The following is an 18,541-nucleotide window of genomic DNA, read 5'->3' as shown; positions in this document are numbered from 1 at the left end:
TTTGTAACAAAAACAATCAACACCTTGTGTCTTTTATTTGTACTTGACGAAGTCTAGATTTTGATTCGGGAAGCGCAGGATCATGATTGAGCTTGTGCGACGTATGCTCATTTACGCACAACAAACAGCATAGATCCCAAAGACATCAAACTGTAATTGAATCTCCCGCCGCTGTTATCGCTTGAGAAACCCAACGTAACGAGCGAAATGTAAAACCTTACTATCCATCCTTTGTTCATTTGTTCATCCACACAGTAGCTGAATGCCACCCTTCTGTACGTGCTACCCCCCACACAATGAACACCTATAATGCGTATAATGTGATGCGCTCGAAGATACTAGAGCTTTTAAAAGACAAGTCAAACAGTCGGCACAATAGTAAGACCGTTTCGAAAAAAGATCATCACAACAAAGGCTATACTAGGAGCGATACAGTGAAAGCATAGTCGTCGATTTTTTAACGTTTTGTAAAATATTAAAGGGTGACCTTATGCCTTAAAAATGTGGGCGAAAAAAACAAATTCCGTTTCGTGTCACTTTGTTTTTACACCGAACCATGTTTTTGTAGCACTAAGTTTTAAACAATTTAATTACGGACCCGCGGTACACTTTTGTTTCACTCAGTCTATTGCAGATTTAGTGATTATGAAGTCACAAACAAATCTATTACGCAACAATGCCAAGTCTTACAGTTGTGCTACAACAACTGCTGCAATGCGTAACAATCCACGAGACACTTGTGTTTGTCATGATTGTGACTGTGAAAATACAGGTCGTTTGAAACTACCTTAACGCATGGTATAATGTATGTGGTTTTTTTGACAATAATTTTTAATTTAAACGAAATCAAGGGGTGACAATACATACGTTGTCACCCCTGTTTGTTTGTGAGGGGTGACATGTCACCCCAGTCACCCCTTAATCGACGTCTATGAGTGAAAGATATTTTCGACATTTAGGGAAGTTTAAAGCACGCATCGGTTCTTCAGGAACTCCACAATCAGTTTCTGGAGGTTTCCCTCCCATTCCCCGACTCTAGATCCGTCCACTTCGTCACATTTCAATCTGTCCACGATCGCAACGCACACGATTCCACCTGAAGATCCAAACTTAGTGTTTAACATTCATTTACAACAAGAACGAATTGCAGTTTCACTTGTTGGTAACGGGTGCATCATTAAAACGTGAACCGTGTTTTGATCAGCAAAGTGGAGCCAATAATATGAATTGTGTAAGCTGCATACAGGTGAGACCTTATAGGTCGAAACAGTGGCCATCTGTATGAAGCTTACTCGATGCATTTTGATTGTAAGCCACAGCGCATAAAATTTTTACCCTACGGTTTGTGCGACTATTTTTCTCTGTGGCTCTGTGTTTCACTGAAATTCACCTTTTGACTGCTCGTACATATACCGATACATCAACAGAGGCTGCATCGCACTATGAATTACAGTTAAGAACGATAGATTTGGTGACAATAGTTTTTGTAGGGCACAATACTTTATACAGTACGTGTGGCTTTCATTCGATTGCGGGTTGTATTTATTTTTTCATATAGCCTATATCATAGCAGCTTACATTCAAACGTATTCGGTACTTGACTTTTAAATATAAAGCATCATGATTTAATTTTTATAAACCATGTAATTCAAACAGATTCAAATATTCTACTGATATATTCTAACCAATATCTGGTTTGGGTAAAATCTACTTGCATTTAATATTGGCTCGTTCACAGAGGGAAGTCAAGCATGAACCTTCCATTTCTATGTTACGAATTCCAAACTCGTCGTGCGCTCTCTTGAGAAAGTCCATTTTTTCTAGATTCGAGTAGTTGCAGAAAGCACCATCCAAACGTGCTTGGCCTGTATAGTGACAGAAAAAATTAATTTAAGCATAATTTTATTATTGTTTAAACGCAACATGATGACCAGAATATCCTGGTCACGAATTTGGATCAGGTTTGGCAGTGGATATGGGTCGAGCGCATTGAACGATGTTCCCAATTATTGTGTTGTATTTTTTTAAAGAACAGTTCTTGAAAATTACAATGCCGCAAGAAAAGAACTACATGTTGTGCTGTGGCTATAGAGTGTGTTTGTTGGTAAATGTCGACAGGTACAAATTGCGAACACAAAACCCGCCGCATGTGCGAATAGAAAACCTGTAACAGGCCACTAATTAAGGCTGACTAAACCTGTTGTCGGCGCTAAAGTGCTGCAACTGTTAATTGAGGTCTTTACTCGTTTCCAAATCACTCCAAAGAAACCTTCCTCAGATTGATTCAAGAAGCATTCGTGTTGGAAAAACGGTTTGAACACTGTTTTACAGCCTATCCAATTACAATTGGCAATCAATATTAACAAACATTACACAAGCACACTACTGCCTCGTTGTCTGATGCGCCACAAACAATGATAGTAGTGTGACGTCATATTGAGTAACTTATTAAACCAAGTGGAAAGCACGTGCTCGAGAAATTATTACAAAGCCTGGTCGGGATTAGTGACCCGGTCAAACGTGAATTACTAAGACAAATTTCGACCTTTAATAAAAGACAAGGCACCTTGCCTTCATAAAAGTCATCTGTAGACATGGTGTTTCCTTTGATTGCCGAAATTCCGAGTTTGTTCGCGCAAATATGCAGCTCATCGGCCAGTTGGGGATCTGCGTTGGTCGGGTAAATAACCTCTGTACCACATACAGCCTAAAAGGATTATTTTTTTGTATATCATTAATACTTGGAATATTTTTGTACATTATCAATTTAGTATCATTGACTTTTTAGCTATGGGCAACCTGTTTGTAACAATTCTCCAGCAATCCGTTAAAAACCTTTTCCGTTATAACCACAGAACCAGGTACACGACCTAAGCAACAAATAAGGTTAATAAGCCAAATTTTTCGCCAGAAAAACAATTGTCACATTCTTCCGTACCCAAACCACCGCATGTACCAACCCGCAATACAGTGACATCAGTGCATTCGGCGTAGTGAAACAGCTTAAGCAGCTAAAAGAGAAAGAAATAAAGAATGTTGTTAGGCAGTGGTTCTTACCCGGTAGGAAATGTTCCACTAGTGGGAAATTATACGGTTGTGCTGGTGGGTAATAAGTCGGCACCGAAATATACAGAGGTAGTTGGAAAAGAAATATGATGATCTGTATGCACTGTGTGACGTAAACTTATTGGCATTCAGTCAAAGTGTCTTTCCGGTATTAATAGGATGTGACGATATTATGATTGCCTTTTTCTTACCTCATTTAGTACCACAGAGGCTGATGTGTTTCCAATTCCGTGGTTGGCAATGATTACAGGTCCTACTTTGTACAAACAGTATCGGTTACCGCCCGCTGAAATATTGACAGGCTCCAGTTCTAAACTTGGCGTACGGCGGCTGAGTTCTTTATACAATACATTTGCCAAATTTTTCATTCTTTTTTCCTTGCCTCCAAGGCAAACGTACTGCAAAAAATCATGGACCCATAATCGAAAATGTATATGCTCAAGCATGATATTCATCGGTTAGAAATGTTTATTTTCAAGCTTACAAAGATCCGAAATTCTTTTTTGGTGTAGTCCACTGTACGCGTTTTTTTCATTGTCACGAAAGAATGTTGCAATAAAAGATTTCCAACCGAATATAGGCCTATGCTATCTGAGGAGCAGAAACAAACGGGCAAAATGTTCATACCATTACAAAAATACTTGAACTTAATTTTTAAATGTTTCTATTTAAATGTGTTGGAAATCATAATGCATACACTTTACCAGTTGCAAACGAATGGTATTTACCTTAACATCACCAAAACGTTGTTTTAAGTTGTCTTCTGTCGATAGATTGAGATGGTAGAGAAAACTGTCTCCACTTAAATTGGGATTAGAAAGGGTGAATCTTGATTCATCTTCCATTACTGCTCAATATGACAAATTTTTTACTTGAAGTAAGTCTTAACGGTCACTATATATGCTCACAACTTCGACTGACGAATATACCAAAGGCTGTTTTAAAAGGATTGTTGGTGTTGAAAAACGGCGATATATAACGAACTATAAGAAGATTTTACGAGAAAGTAAGACAGTGCTTCTTTCACTGTGACATTATATTTATATCATAGGTATATACGATTCCACACTATAGACGCGCTTTGTAGTTTACAGTCCCTATCGCACTTTTATCTAGCATTACGCAGTTACAAAACGCGTGAGCGTATAAAGCATATACACACTTCTACAATCGGCTAAACCTCAGCAAGAAACTTTCCACAACCCTTAGGTTTTCCAAGGTCGAAACCAAAGTTTTGTTATTACTACGTCTGATCCCAGCTTTCAGCTAAACAATATGGAGAATGATTTTCAAAGCAGCAACGTAAACAACATGGCAATGAATTTGATTTTGCCGCGTGAAACCCCCGTTCCGAGCATTTAATCCAAATATATAAGCTCCAATCACCCTAGTAATACTGCATACAAGCACACATATTAGATCTGTTTATGTGAACGTCTATATTAATTACAACTCTTTCCGTAATTGGTGCCACTCTAAAACGTGCTGCTGTAGCAATGGATTACTCAAATTAATTACGAAGTCAAACAACGAACAAAACCGCTATAGCGCAGTTACTTCTTTCAAGGACAAAGCGCAACTACAGTCCATCATATAAATTTGATTCAACGCGAAGTCGATACTTCAGTTTCGACTGTGATGTCGGGACGTAATGCTGGTCGCTTGCTTTCAAAGGGAAACAATAGCTAATATAAATAATGTGCTGGTAGGTAGGCTACCATACGGATGGGACAAAAAAATGCTTTCCACTCAAACTGAGTAAAAAGAATATTGCCATGTATGCCACAATTGGTTGATAATCAAGAACAAAGGCTTGACATATAGGTCATCACGAAGTGTACATTTGACACCATTGAAGCATGTATTATATCATCAAAGGGGCAAGGATAAAACAAAGTTCTATTAAACATACAGGTTTTACACTGAATTTAAAGATTTGGGAAAATCAACAACGTATAATAACGCAAACTGCTTGCAAATCAGGCATGTCTAAATATATATTCACTTCAAGCACAGATTGCAAACAAGTGTTATCCCATAACAGTTGAAATGCAACCTATGTTTGCGCTTTAAGCAATAATAGTAGCAAAACCTTGAAGCGGAAGTGTACGATCGTGCTGCTAACATCCAAACGTGTGGCAAACAAGCTTTTGTGCCAAAACTATTTTAATATACCATAATAACAACTACGTTTCTAGCTATATTGGGCCAGCACCATTTACGTTAAAAATCGACAGGCATTCATAATTTCAACGTATATACTTTGGCTAAGGTACGAACATTTTCTTTTCAGATAATGTAGTTTCACACAATCGATTTTCACCGATTGGTGCTCCCAACCGATTATTCACGTCCTTTATTAGCGCTGTTGTGGTTTTAATTGTAAATAATAGGTTCAAATAACAATATTGTGGCGATTGCAAAAAGTCATCCACAAAGTTAGACTCCAGAGTACTGGATTAAATAGAAATCGATATCGTTAACCTTCATTACGTTTTCGAAACCGCCAATTCAACCTTTGGTCCCTAGCTTGAAGGCAGTGGTCTCAGTCATTTGCTGTGCTCGCGTTTGTTTTGTTGTAGTTCGCTTTTGAGTTTAATTGACAACAAAGATGAAGAAATCAATTTTCAATCTACTGCCCACACTTAGTAAAGTTGTTGGAAACCGCGCCTTGCCTTCGGTGGTTGCAACAAGAGGTTACGTTTCAGATTCGTCCACTGATCTAAAGGAGGTTTTGGCCAAGCAAATTCCGGTTAAACAAGATGAAATTAAAAATTTCAGGAAGGAGTTTGGCAACACCAAAGTCGGCGATGTCTCTGTTGACATGATGTACGGGGGGATGCGAGGCATCAAAGGCATGGTATGGGAAACTTCAGTTCTTGATCCCGAGGAAGGTATTCGATTTAGAGGGTACAGCATCCCAGAATGTCAAAAGCTACTGCCGAAGGCTCCAAATGGTTCAGAGCCACTGCCAGAAGGTTTGTTTTGGCTTCTATGCACTGGAGAGGTTCCAACACAAGAGCAAGTTAGTGCTTTGAGCCAAGAATGGGCTAAAAGAGCTGATCTTCCCACCCATGTGGTCAATTTGCTTGATCAGTTGCCAAGTAATGTTCACCCAATGTCCCAATTAAGTGCCGCTTTGACAGCTCTGAACACTGAATCTCTTTTTGCGAAAGCATATGCTGAGGGTGTGCACAAATCGAAGTATTGGGAGTTGGTCTATGAAGATGCCATGAATCTTATCGCGAAAATTCCAATTATTGCTGCCAAAATTTATTGCAATCTATACAAAGATGGTTCCTTCAATGGAGCTATTGACGAAAATGCCGATTGGTCTCTCAATTTCTGCAGCATGTTGGGATACAACGAGCCTGATTTCATTGAGCTTATGCGTCTCTATTTAGTGATTCATTCAGATCATGAGGGAGGCAATGTCAGTGCCCATACTTCTCATTTGGTTGGAAGCGCATTGAGTGACCCCTATCTGTCAATTTCTGCTGCAATGAATGGTCTTGCTGGTCCATTGCATGGTCTCGCTAACCAAGAGGTGCTTGTGTGGCTCACTGGTGTGTATGAAGAACTTGGGGGCAAAGAGGTTACAGACGAAGTGCTTCATAAGTACATTTGGGACACATTGAAAAGTGGAAGAGTGGTGCCAGGTTATGGGCATGCTGTTTTACGTAAAACCGATCCACGATACACCTGCCAACGGGAATTTGCTCTCAAACATCTTCCAGACGATCCAATGTTCAAGCTTGTGGGTCAATTGTACAAGCTGGTGCCAGACATTCTCCTGGAACAGGGCAAAGCCAAGAATCCATGGCCCAACGTAGATGCTCACAGCGGTGTGCTTCTGCAGCACTACAAAATGACCGAGATGCAGTACTACACGGTCCTATTTGGTGTGTCCCGAGTACTTGGTTGCTTGGCTCAGTTAATTTGGAGCCGTGCTGTGGGTCTTCCTCTAGAGCGCCCCAAGTCTATGAGCACAGAAGGCCTGAAAGCCTTTGTTAAAAAGTAACCTGATATGTATAACTTATTCATACTGACAATGACATAATTATATGGATTGGCCTTGGTTGTTGCACAAAAAATTCATTTCATGCTGTCATTTTACCATGCCTGTATTTAACGGTTCCAGACTTGATCATATGCATAGCTCAAAAAAGTGGAATTAGAATGTGTGTGTATATATGTTATGTGACAGAATGTATTTTGAGACCACTGACTGGCATTGCTTGTGGCGAACAATAGTTGCTCAGCCTCAAGATGGTAAATAGTTCAATAGATATTCTTTCATTTCCTGAGTTCCTGATGTGTTGTGTTCATTTTGTGCAAGTGTTCTTGCAAAATAAAACCGAGTTCTAATCCATTATGATAGGAGGGCTTGCCCGAGTACTGGTAAGGCACAGTAGTTTTATAGCACAGCTAATTGTGACTTGGGTATAAATTTTAACGGTTGAAATTCCACCAAATCATGTGGCACTGTGGTTAGTTGATCAAATTGTCAGCAAACCAAGTAAAGTGATACTCATTGACAACATCCTGTATAAAACATTGCGCTTCCATCTGATGTCAATGAAAAACATACGAAAAAGCCTCGGAACACAGGAAGGGTTGCAAACTCAGTACTGTTTGCAAGAATCACCCGGAAGGTTTCTGTTTACGTTAGCCAGTCCGTCCCGCAAAAACGCAACCTTTGACAAATCGCTTGTTTCCCTATTTGGGCAATATCAACAAGAAACGGTCGCATTTCAACGACTTTTTTTTAGAAAAACATTAGTTTCCCGAAATAAAAAGGTTTGATCACTACTGACAGGGTCTGTTGGAAACACTTCGAAAATCGCGATTCGTTTATTAAGCATTCTGCAACAGTGACAATACACAAACAACAGTGAATCTGCGTTCTAATAAAAATACGCTCACGAGTAAAAATATAAGCTTTAACGTACAGCACAGTGTTTTGTTAGAGAAAAACAAAGACCAATCAAAATGTTGTTTGTTTAAAAACGAAACATTTTCTATCGCTTCGTCCTCGACTTGCTGTTGTAAAATCACTGAAATTGAACTTTTAGTTTTCAACGTTATGTCCAAGGTTTGGTCAAACGACCATGTCGTATTGCAGTCATGGATCTGAAAAAGAAAGTAATCAAAATGCACTTCCTTGACTGTGAAACATTGATTGTGCAATATTGGGATTGTTCCTCCATTTCCACCAGTTAATGTGCCACATGGAGTAAAAACATGCGTGCATTGCATTTTATTCACAAAAGTGTGCGAGGTTTAACAGAGAGGGGTGTGCAAAGTGTGGCCCGCCACAGTATTTATAATGACCCGCAACTGTGGTTTAAAGTTGTGTTGTACATGTCCCGTCAAAGTTTGGGAAGTTTTTTGAAAATGTATGTTGAATAAAATGCTTCACTCTCTTTTGTAGCAGTTTTGGAAACAAAACGATTGTTATGTAAGATATTAATTTTTTGCCTTAAAACTACGAAGAAAAACACTGGCCCAAAGACGTCTTTACCTAAGTTTGGGCGCCCCTAGCCTAGTACATACATAGGAAATGAACATACTTTGAACTTGGTATATTTTGCCCAGTCTGTGCTTTTTTCCTGGCTGGTGCTTGTCCTGTTGCACCTTGACCTCTCCCTTTCGCCACTTTTTCGGGAAGTTTTCCTTTGAAAACTCGATGCCACTCAACTTTAACCAAAGGAACATCTGAAAGATAGAACAAGATATAGAACTGCTTCATGTTGGACCACCTACTTTAATATACCCAAATGTGAAGGACTGGAAATTGCCCGAATGTCTTCATCAATTTTCATTCGAACAGGGGCGTACATGCTGAACCATTGCTGTGGTAAACAAACTTGTGATAAACTTTATACATGCAATTGCTTAATTTGTGTTTTATTCATGAGAACTGTGTCTCTTTTATGAGGATAATTTAGTGGTTCTCCACTTTTTTGCACTTGCTGACTGGTAAACATTTTCACATATTTTACTGCCCAATGATAATATTAAATGTCGACCAATACACAATGACAGTTGCTATACATTCCTATATTTCCATTCACATTGTTACATGTAAAGCATATACATTATTGTTGTTTTTTTTTCAAAAACACAACTTCTTCATCTTCAATATCAAAACCAGACAATTATTACTTGTTTTTACAATAGAAAAGAAACTTGTTCCTGAATCTAAATATTTGCATGACCAAAAACCCAAAATATTGAAACATACCTTTACTCTGGGACTTAGTCCAATAGGTGTGAAAGCATATTGCCATTGTGGCAAGCCCATGTGTACAAGCATTAGCCTATAATATGTGGTGAAATCCTTTGAAAGAAATGACCAGTTTAACGCCCTGTCCAGAAACCAGATCTCTGTATTCTGTGCTGGCATACCTGGAACACACACAAGATAGAACAGAGGATAGATTGACAATAAATACAATTTTTTTTTTTTAATTTGCCAAATCTAATTGAATACAAGGTAAAACTAAATATTTTATCAATCTTTATGTTCTTTAGTTGCACTGACACTGCAATTATTTGGAAGTTTAGGTAAACACCAAAATTTGAGAGAGCAAAGATGTATTGCAAAGATGTATTGCAAAGATGCATTTTAAACTACCAGTCCACACAGGATTAAATAAAATGTACAGATAATTAATTTTTGCATAATTTCACTACAATCACCTGGAGTTGCCTTGTTATACACCAAACAAACTTTGCCAAATCCATTACAGGAGTCAAGCTCAAATATTCGACTCCTTCCATCAAAATGGGGACGAGGGTGTTGTTCATCTAAATCAAAAATGCATAACATAAACCAAAGATGTTTAAACCAAATACCCTAAAAACATAATAACGCAGAGCAACCTTAAAAGCAGCCATACATAAAACCAATTAAAAAAAAATAGCAAAATTCCAAGTCAACAAAAAAAAACAGCAGTTAGCATTTATGATATTTTCCAGCCATAGTAGCAATGAATTTGTTGAAAACAGTTGCTTTAACAATTAATTTAACCTCTTTTTCCTTTTAGGTTATGCATGTATGCTGTGCCATACAGTATACTTGGTTTCAATGTTACATATGAAGTATATAAATTTTGCAACAGCATTTTTTTGGAGTAATTTTATCAATATTGGGTGGATTTCCAACAATGATGTGCACCACCATATAAGTAAGTGGAACAGCAGACTCACCTTCAGAATCATCTGAGTCACTGTCAATATCTGCCAAAGAAATACTGTTGGAAAGTGTAGATGTTGATGCTGTTGTGCTCAGTTTGACAAGATCAGCTATTGGATTTATGTTGATTCTTCCAAGAGGATAGTCATTTTCTGGCAAAGGAAAATGCTTAAAATGGTATTCATCATGCAGACAAAAAATAAATAATAATTTGTTATCAAAAATTAAATTATGCAGACCAGTACATTTTACACATGTTTGTTCTGAAAGTCAATGAATGACAAAAGACATCAATTAATGGAAAGAGTGTTTTAGGGATCATCTGCTTTTACATCATTAAACTAATTAAGGTTTTAAAGACAAGGAAGGTATTATTATGCAATAGCAGGTCCTTCAACAAAAACCTGTGGATTACCTCCAACTTTCACTTTCCAAGTCAGTAGCAGTCCATCAGCAGTGAGGTAAAAGTTTTTGAGATCATCTGGTAACATGCAAGTATTGCGCTGTTCCCAGGACACCAAAATATGTCGCGGAGCTGGAGCATTTTCAGAAAAAGTGACGTCACATATTCCTGGACGTTTTTCTAAAGAAGCAGACACTGTTAATCAGTTATGTTGATTCTTTGTCTTTTGTCCAGTAAAAAAAGTAACAGAAAGCAGTATGACTAAGTTTTAAATGTAATGTAGTGCTATAACAAAGCATTATAAAACATATAGTTTATTCGAAACAAGATCTATTCATGAAATTTAATTACCTAAAGTTGAAGGAAGACCCAATGTGAGTTGCTCCACTAATTCTCTTGAATCAATTTGACTCATACTGTTTAACTCCACTTGTTAATTTATGACAGGCGACATTTCAAAATGTAAATGTAATGCTTTTGCAATGAAGCATTTTTCTCACTATACATAAAATCATATTAAGCCCACTTTGCATGTATATTTAATAATAATGTAATCATTCATGTCAGGAGGCTGAGATTCTATTTAGTTATTGTATCGAAAAAAATCCACAATCCGAGCTATTCTGTTGTATGGGTGCTTTATTTAATGCAGTTATTAAACAATAATATAATCTTATATTATTATACTGCTATTTTTGTTGCCAGGCATACTAATTAATCAGAATTGCTCTTCTGGCACTTATATTATTGTTTGGTCTTACAACGAGAAATGTGGGTTCATCATAAAATGCCCACAAAGAAACGTAACTTTCACACGTTTTTTATTGTCAAGCAGCTCTTCGCGTGTTTACTCACTAACAATGACATTTATAACCTTTAAAACGACCAAAAAAGCAGTTCTGTTATACAAATGAATTTCTTGGGAAAACTGACTGTGCAGCAAATGTGAAACTGACACCGCCAGGTTATGAAGCGTGTGTGGTGATTCGGAACGGAAAGAAAAAAAGGAACCGGTACTTCGAATTGAAAGCTTTTTTAGCACGTCAGCTCCCTGCTAGCAACTGATCTGTTCTAGGTATTTACTCCAGTCAAAAAACAAGATGTTTTCTGAGATGTTTGTGCTTCAAGGTGGTTAAAGTTTACTATACTAATACAGTGTAGTCCTTGTAACAATATCATTCAAAAACAAATATTTAAAGAAAATATTGATTATTAAAAAAATTAGTAAGGATCCGTCCAGGCGTCGACTAGCGAAATTGAAATATGTTTCCGTATTTTCGAAATGGAAACGGATGGCGAGGTGAATTTTGGATCTTTTTTTGTGGAGCGCGTAGTTAAAAATGCATACATTTTGAAATCGAAGGTATGCGTTATATTTTAAAGCAAACGTTAATGTCATATCACATCGCAATTCGGATTTAAAAAGATTCGACTTGTAAAACCCGGGTAATAATCATTTACGCTTGAATAAGCTCACAAAATCGTTTCCGCTTCACGTCACGTGCTAAGTAGGTCAGACAGTCCCTCCATTCGATTCCTTGCTTCGAAGCCGCACGCAGTCACGTTGTCTACCGAACCGCTTGTCTGGCTGTTTAGTATTAGTCGTTTGCTTTAGCTCTCTCCAACGGAATCCAGTGCAAGTTGGATATAATGCCGCGTGGCAAAACGTCTATAGTGTGGGATCATTTTTCACAACCCGATGCGCAAAATCTAGTAGTTTGTCAGATATGCAAGGCAGCTCTAGCCTACTGTAACAGCACCGGTAGCCTTATCAAGCACCTGAAATTCAAGCACCCTCTCCTATGGCCCAGCATGGTCGCCGCTCACGGCGTTTTAAGGTACAAGTTTTTTAAGAAGTAATGTGCAACACGCATGGTTGTATATCTTGTGAAATTTATTCAAATCCATAATTACATTTTCAATGTTTACGCACTCAAGATGTAAAATCATATTGGTGTGCTATTCGGGTTCAGTGCCACAAGCGCTGCATCAATGATAGAACAGTCACTGCAAATTTGATTTCGCCTTCATTCAACATTTTTTTGTATTTATCCGAATGCTCGATTCATAAATCTTGTTTTATGCTGATTGTTGTTACGGCATAGTTAATAACAATCGTATCGATTATCATGCAGCATAAAGTTAAGCGAATCAATAGGTTGTACCCGAAAGCTTGTGAATGTTTGCGCTTTTAAAGCGCAAGCTGAAACGGCTTGCCGGCTGTGAGTGCCTGCTTGTTGTGCGCCGTAAATTGCAGACAGGACATGGTAGTAACAATATATTTTCCGCTACGCAGAGAGGCGGGCTATACCGGTTCTCTCTCGCCCATACCGCCGCCCAAAATCATCAAGCTTGATCCAGAAGCATCGATCGATACCAACTTAGCAGTCTCCAGGCCTTTTCAGCTGCCAGAAGTGCCAGCTTTTACAACGTCAAGTTCTACGGAAAATAATACCGTAGTTTCGGCGAACGGATCTACGTTTGTTGTTCAACTAAATAATGGACTGTTCGAAATGTTGTCAAAGGCTATTGTATCAGACCTTCGTCCTGTTAAATTTGTCTCGCAGCCTGGAATTCGGAACCTGATTCAGTCACTAAGTCCAGCTTGCACTTTTCCTAGCGTTTCCGAAATCAGCGAGTTTTTGAAGTTAAAATACTTAGGTGCAAAGAGCACACTTCTTTACAAAATCAGTGACGCCATAGAAAAGGATTGTCGCTTCGCGGTCACTTGCTGGTTCCGTCAAAGTGTGGAGGACGATTGGTTTGTCACTGTCGGTATACGTTATATCACCAACGAGTGGCAAGCTGAGTATTTTGCTTTGGAAACACACGCTTTGCTTTCCGAAAGCAAAAGCATTGAATCTTTAGTAGTCGCAACTTTGGAAAGCTTTAATCTTCCAAACTCATTGGTGCAAGGTTTTATTCTGGGTTATGGTACAGCGACAGATATGCCCAAGTTTAAAGACAGCTTTGAATCGAACGCTGTTACCTGCATTGCCGACAAATTAGAGACCGTCATTAGAGAATCTTTAAATGAAAGCCACGCGGTTGTCATGGCGATAGCGACTGCAAAACAAATGATGACTGCAATTAAAACGCAAGCATCCTGCAGCCAAGTTCTTAAGAGCATGCGCCAGAATGTTCATAACTGGCCACTGGAATCTTGCAAGAGCTGGATAGGCATGTATAACTTGCTGGAATGCTTTCTTTCCCACCAAGAACAAATTGTTTCTGGTTTTGTTCAACACAAAGGGCTCACCGAAAATGACTGGGATCTTATCCGCCAGCTTTTTGATCTCCTAAAGCCTTTCAAAGCCGCCGTTGACTTTTTATCAACTTGCCGATTCTGTCCTGTTTCTGCTTGTCCTCTTATTCTGGCTGGATTAGAGAGATTTACGCGAGGTGAAAAACGCGGGGAGAAGCAAGGCGGCCAAGACGAAATTAAGAGCGAGGAAATATGCCATCAAGAAATCGATGTTGTCAGGATAGCCTTTCACCAAAGACTGGTCGAACTTGCCCAGTTTGAAAGTTGCGACACTGTAACAATGGCCACAGCATTGGATCCTCGGTTTTGCAAACTAAAACACCTGAAACGTACAGATAGAAACACCGTTCACGAAGCCCTGTCTACGCTGTGTTCTTCATACGCTTCCCCATCCCCAGCATATCGTTCTCCGTCTCCTGCCGACAGCAGCGTTCTCGGAAACCTTCTCGGTCTTGAATCAAGCGACCTATGTGTGTGGTCTGACTCATCAGACGACGAGGAGGGAATTATCAACGAAGAAGTTGCTCGGTATTTTAGAACTAGCAGCGCTAACAAGGACACCGACCCGCTTAAATGGTGGCAAGCAAAAGAGAACGCCTATCCGGTACTGGCCCGTCTTGCGAGGCAATATTTGTGTATGCCCGCAACAGTGGCCGACTCGTCGCGCGTTTTTTCCGCCACTGACGGCGCTATAGAGGTGGAAGCTGAGAATATGGACGTTGTCGTATTTCTCAACGAAAACCGATCCCTTCTCGACGATTGTGGGCTGAGCTCGACGACGACAAACGATCCCTTGTTTTTGTCCACGGAATTTGCCACGACGATTAATAATACTATTGTGTGAAGCATTTGCATTTTGCTATTATTTGATTTGGGCAAGATTTCAAGGCGGACAATATAATTCTGGTGTAATACGATACAAGACATAGTAGTTTTACTCTAACGTGGTTTTATCTTGTGGCGTTGATTACTTGAAATAAATATGTTTTTTGTTTTGTTCATTTTAATTTGGCATTTTCATAACAAGGCTCAGTTGTTTTTTTGAGGTGGGAGGAGATGTTTGTTACAATGTCGTACAGAGAAGTTTGTCCGCCATTATAGTTTATATTAAATTAATGCATCGTTTCGCTGGGTCGTGGTAGGTACACGTTTTCATTTAACCTTTCAATAAGTGCCTCACACCACCAAGCATGTAACTCTGTGCTACAGAAAAAAAATGCTCCCTAACCCATCGCACTCTTCTATGATAACGGTGTTACAAAAGAGGAAACCCACAACTCCGACGAGAAGGGAGTTGGGAAAATGACGTAGATTGACGGTAATGTTTACTCGACATCAGGCAAGATTCTCACGCCCGACAGCTGAACGTTCAGTGAAGCCTTTCACCGAATCAGTAAACCGCGTGCTGTAGCATTATCTAAACAAACCTATATTCAGCGCGACAAATTATACAGTTTGTTATGTGAACTATATGGACCCATATTCCCGTGCCGTCATAGCTAATCATATGAAACCATGTATTAAACATACCGCATTGACTACCTAAAAAACATCAGGCACATTGGAACCAGTAAACCCTGCCAAACATCAGTCAATTCTAATTCACGTGTTATGTTCAAATGATTATCGAGTATAGCAGTTTACTGTATACGCCTTTAAATTACATTCAAATTATCCAATTACGCATACAAGGCGATATGCCTATTACACACACGAAGGATAATATTCCTTTGTGCATGTACACGATTTAGTCGCAGAACAACATCGGTTTGACTCCAGATCAAGTCCGCAACAGACGGAGCAGAAATCTGACGTTCCCCGGTCGTAGAGGGCATCTATACAAGAATCAAATGTCCTTATCAGTGCAGTTGGTTAATGCTTCAAACAAACTACAACAGTTAACTACGCCAACAAAATCCAGACGAGTAGTTTCAAAGCGAGACGGTCGTTTCTCAATTTAAATTTAGTTTTGAATTGCGTTGTTAACTTAAGAGTTTATTTTATTGGACTCTCCTAATTGGTTCATGAGCAACTAAGACTTAATCGCAGATATTTTCAACAACTTTTCAATTAAATAAAATTAAATAAACCGATTATGCCCACAAATAATCAGGCGATCTGCAAACTGTGTGAAAGTATGCAGCTTTATACGATTTAAAACACAAGTTGATGCAAATGAAAAAAAAAATAATAAAATGCACTCAAAACTCTTACTGGACATTTCCTTCTCCGCTGGTGTTGCGTCATCCCGAGTTGCTATCGTTTGGTCGCATTTCAGAGGGCTAGATTCGTTCGATTCGCAAAGAGTATTGCCACTACAACAGGACACCTTTTGGTCCTTTTGTACGCACAAGCTGCAAGTTCCGACGCCTAAAAGGAGTCAAGGTTTACACCACAAGGTTACATTCCTTTATTGTGCGAAAGTTGTATAATATCCAGTTTTCTACAAGTATCTACCGGGCCCCACATGTATTTCAGAGGACCAGTCGTGGCCCTTACTTCACGAACAAAATCAACCAAAGTGTTTAATTCGTTTCAGGAAGAATTTGCATTAAACTTGAATTTACTTCCCAAACCATTTCATATTTATTGCTAAGTTGATTTTGAAAATAGTTGTTTCAGAAAGCTAATGTTATATTTGCTCGTAATCGACTCAATTTGTCCATTTATGATTTTACTCACACCTTGAGACAGATCGTCGAGAGAAGCAGCCAAACCGACGCACAACAACAAAATCACCAACTTCATTTTGCAATTTCTTAACTTTTTCTCTTTGAAGTCATAAAAAATTGACCATCGTCAAATACTTGTTCACAGCAATAACGAAAGGACCCTTCGGTGCCAAAACAATTTTCAAACTTTGCTATTTAATTTAATGACAATTTTTTTTAAACTCAAAGTTATTAGTTTTCTCTGTTTAAAAATTGTGCTATTGCGCCTTTGAAAGCCTGTAATAAAAAGCGCAACGGCGTTGCCCGAAACGAATGACGAACTCTGTGTGCGCTGTTGAAACTGACCACGTTATGATGCAAACCTTAGTCTTTTATCATTTGTTGGCTGTCCGCTTTCTCACGGTGATAGAGGACATTAACGGTTTAGTGAATGAATTATATCTGTGTTGACACTATGACCTATTGTTACGTAAATATTAGAACGCAACTTTGGGGATCAAGACAACTGAATGACTTTGATTTGTGCAGTTATTCGAATTTAGATTTAATGGCACGATATGTATTTGAATGTACCAATAGTCTCCTTGCTTTGAGTGTGGTAAAAAAATATTTCGTGTACCGTCTTTTATCGCAGATGTGTTTGCCTGAAATTATCCCGGTGAGCGGCAACACCAAGTAAGCCATGCATCACCGCGCAGGTAAACACAATTTGTTCAAGTGTTTGTCTTTCTTAACCCGAGTAGTCGGACGTGAAGTTGCAAAATCCAAATGTCGATTTCCAATTTTTTTTGCGGTTTATCCTGTATAACCCAGAAAAGAACTCTCCAAAAGTTTGTGTTGCGTCATAGGAAATGATTTGCGTGACCCGAATGAGGCTGATTGCCACAGACCTCCTGTTCGTTTCGTCAATCAGAGACTTGCATTTAAATGTGAACTGCTTTCATTTAATTAAGCGACGATCAATTTAAAGCTATTTTACCACAAGCTTAAACAGTTCAGTTAGATTTAATATTCCGCGAAAACTGTGTTGTTATTGTTACTTCTTACACCGTATTTTCACATAGCCTCGTCAACATTTACGCAGAGTTTCAACCCCAGGATTGTTAATGAATAACATATAATTCAGTACAACGGCACTTGCATGACTCAGCACAATGTCTAGGTTGTGTTGATGAAATTGCAAAACGCATTGCTCCTATTTCTGCAGTGAAATAATTGACTAAATCTGTCGAACGCCTTTTAATTACATTCGAAAATGTGCATTCACGCCACAAAGATGTCTTGGCGGACAGGACGAGGCGAAATGCATATTACACACACGAGGGATAATAATTCTTGGTGCATGTGCAGGATTTAGTCGCAGAACAGCATCGGTTGGACTCAGAATCAAGTCCACAACAGACGGAGCAGAAATCTGACGTTCCGTATGTGTAGAGGGCTCCTAAAAAAGTGCATAGAATGTATTAAAGAAATTAATAGAAAAATATTTCTTTTTGAGTATAAAGAGACTGCCCCATATTGTTATTAACACTGTCATGTTAAAATAAGACGTTTCGACAAAAACTTATGTCATCATCGAAACGTCTTATTTTAACATGACAGTGTTAATAACAATATGGGGCAGTCTCTTTATACTCAGAATTATGAGAAAACCCGTGAGTTGTGTTCCTAAATTTCTTTTTGCTTTTGATACTAAAAATATATACCCTATCACATTTATTTCTTTGCAATGTTGTCCAGTGGCAAAAATGTGTTGCACCAAATATATACCGATCGAATCTCAACTGTGATAATTATATGTACCATTGAACCGCAATAACAGCGGCAAAGAAAAACTTACTACTGATCTCTCTACTTGCGGGAACTGTATCATCCCTAATTCCTATGGTCTGGTCGCATTTCAATGGAGTAGCCTCGTCTGAAACGCAGAGGGT

General features: G+C 38.8%; 5 protein-coding genes across 6 annotated transcripts; 2 read left to right on the top strand and 3 right to left on the bottom strand.

Annotated features, from left to right (window-relative positions):
- Positions 1–301: 301 nt before the first annotated feature.
- Positions 302–4,141, bottom strand: LOC145894507 (uridine phosphorylase 2-like). Of its 2 annotated transcripts, none has more exons than XM_082983121.1 (7): positions 3,795–4,140; positions 3,258–3,464; positions 2,939–3,011; positions 2,800–2,870; positions 2,572–2,707; positions 1,716–1,865; positions 302–1,096 (listed from the first exon to the last, which is right to left on the bottom strand). In XM_082983121.1, the coding sequence occupies exons 1-7, from the start codon at positions 3,909–3,911 to the stop codon at positions 966–968; spliced, it is 885 nt and encodes a 294-aa protein (XP_082839247.1). In that variant the 5' UTR covers positions 3,912–4,140; the 3' UTR covers positions 302–965. The 2 variants fall into 2 exon arrangements, 1 of the variants encoding a protein (XP_082839247.1); XR_014401557.1 differs by having other exon boundaries at positions 957–1,096; positions 2,567–2,707; positions 3,795–4,141.
- Positions 4,142–5,561: 1,420 nt separating this feature from the next.
- Positions 5,562–7,439, top strand: LOC145894113 (citrate synthase, mitochondrial-like). Its single transcript, XM_082982576.1, has one exon. It carries the CDS (start codon positions 5,678–5,680, stop codon positions 7,085–7,087), a length of 1,410 nt encoding a protein of 469 aa, XP_082838702.1. The 5' UTR covers positions 5,562–5,677; the 3' UTR covers positions 7,088–7,439.
- Positions 7,440–7,910: 471 nt separating this feature from the next.
- LOC145894134 (tubulin polyglutamylase complex subunit 2-like) lies at positions 7,911–11,165 on the bottom strand. The gene is made up of 8 exons (XM_082982607.1): positions 11,022–11,165; positions 10,683–10,850; positions 10,282–10,419; positions 9,772–9,879; positions 9,314–9,477; positions 8,843–8,921; positions 8,640–8,784; positions 7,911–8,199 (listed from the first exon to the last, which is right to left on the bottom strand). The coding sequence occupies exons 1-8, from the start codon at positions 11,083–11,085 to the stop codon at positions 8,151–8,153; spliced, it is 915 nt and encodes a 304-aa protein (XP_082838733.1). The 5' UTR covers positions 11,086–11,165; the 3' UTR covers positions 7,911–8,150.
- Positions 11,166–12,117: 952 nt separating this feature from the next.
- Positions 12,118–14,807, top strand: LOC145894133 (E3 SUMO-protein ligase ZBED1-like). The gene is made up of 2 exons (XM_082982606.1): positions 12,118–12,508; positions 12,967–14,807. Exons 1-2 carry the CDS (start codon positions 12,321–12,323, stop codon positions 14,777–14,779), a joined length of 2,001 nt encoding a protein of 666 aa, XP_082838732.1. The 5' UTR covers positions 12,118–12,320; the 3' UTR covers positions 14,780–14,807.
- Positions 14,808–15,639: 832 nt separating this feature from the next.
- LOC145895799 (uncharacterized) lies at positions 15,640–16,683 on the bottom strand. The gene is made up of 3 exons (XM_082984583.1): positions 16,620–16,683; positions 16,150–16,305; positions 15,640–15,770 (listed from the first exon to the last, which is right to left on the bottom strand). The coding sequence occupies exons 1-3, from the start codon at positions 16,681–16,683 to the stop codon at positions 15,640–15,642; spliced, it is 351 nt and encodes a 116-aa protein (XP_082840709.1).
- Positions 16,684–18,541: the final 1,858 nt, after the last annotated feature.

The sequence above is a fragment of the Ascidia mentula genome, chromosome 3 (genome assembly GCF_947561715.1).
Source record: "Ascidia mentula chromosome 3, kaAscMent1.1, whole genome shotgun sequence".
NCBI classification, from domain to species: Eukaryota; Metazoa; Chordata; class Ascidiacea; order Phlebobranchia; family Ascidiidae; genus Ascidia; species Ascidia mentula.
The sequence above is the reverse complement of the archived record's forward strand: the minus strand, read 5'-3'. Positions and strand labels throughout refer to the sequence as shown.

What these genes read in the sequence shown, in the direction of transcription:
- LOC145894113 (XM_082982576.1), top strand. Translation starts at nt 5,678, where the DNA reads ATGAAGAAATCAATTTTCAATCTACTGCCCACACTTAGTAAAGTTGTT.
- LOC145895799 (XM_082984583.1), bottom strand. Translation starts at nt 16,683, where the DNA reads ATGAAGTTGGTGATTTTGTTGTTGTGCGTCGGTTTGGCTGCTTCTCTC. An exon ending in TCTCGACGATCTGTCTCAAG is followed by an intron (nt 16,306 to 16,619) that starts GTGTGAGTAAAA and finishes GACTCCTTTTAG; the next exon opens with GCGTCGGAACTTGCAGCTTG. An exon ending in AGCGGAGAAGGAAATGTCCA is followed by an intron (nt 15,771 to 16,149) that starts GTAAGAGTTTTG and finishes ATTCTTGTATAG; the next exon opens with ATGCCCTCTACGACCGGGGA.
- LOC145894134 (XM_082982607.1), bottom strand. Translation starts at nt 11,085, where the DNA reads ATGAGTCAAATTGATTCAAGAGAATTAGTGGAGCAACTCACATTGGGT. An exon ending in GGGTCTTCCTTCAACTTTAG is followed by an intron (nt 10,851 to 11,021) that starts GTAATTAAATTT and finishes CTGCTTCTTTAG; the next exon opens with AAAAACGTCCAGGAATATGT. An exon ending in GTATAACAAGGCAACTCCAG is followed by an intron (nt 9,478 to 9,771) that starts GTGATTGTAGTG and finishes TGTGTGTTCCAG; the next exon opens with GTATGCCAGCACAGAATACA.
- LOC145894507 (XM_082983121.1), bottom strand. Translation starts at nt 3,911, where the DNA reads ATGGAAGATGAATCAAGATTCACCCTTTCTAATCCCAATTTAAGTGGA. An exon ending in AACGTTTTGGTGATGTTAAG is followed by an intron (nt 3,465 to 3,794) that starts GTAAATACCATT and finishes GATTTTTTGCAG; the next exon opens with TACGTTTGCCTTGGAGGCAA. An exon ending in TGAACGAGCCAATATTAAAT is followed by an intron (nt 1,097 to 1,715) that starts GCAAGTAGATTT and finishes TTGGATCTTCAG; the next exon opens with GTGGAATCGTGTGCGTTGCG.
- LOC145894133 (XM_082982606.1), top strand. Translation starts at nt 12,321, where the DNA reads ATGCCGCGTGGCAAAACGTCTATAGTGTGGGATCATTTTTCACAACCC. An exon ending in GCCGCTCACGGCGTTTTAAG is followed by an intron (nt 12,509 to 12,966) that starts GTACAAGTTTTT and finishes TCCGCTACGCAG; the next exon opens with AGAGGCGGGCTATACCGGTT.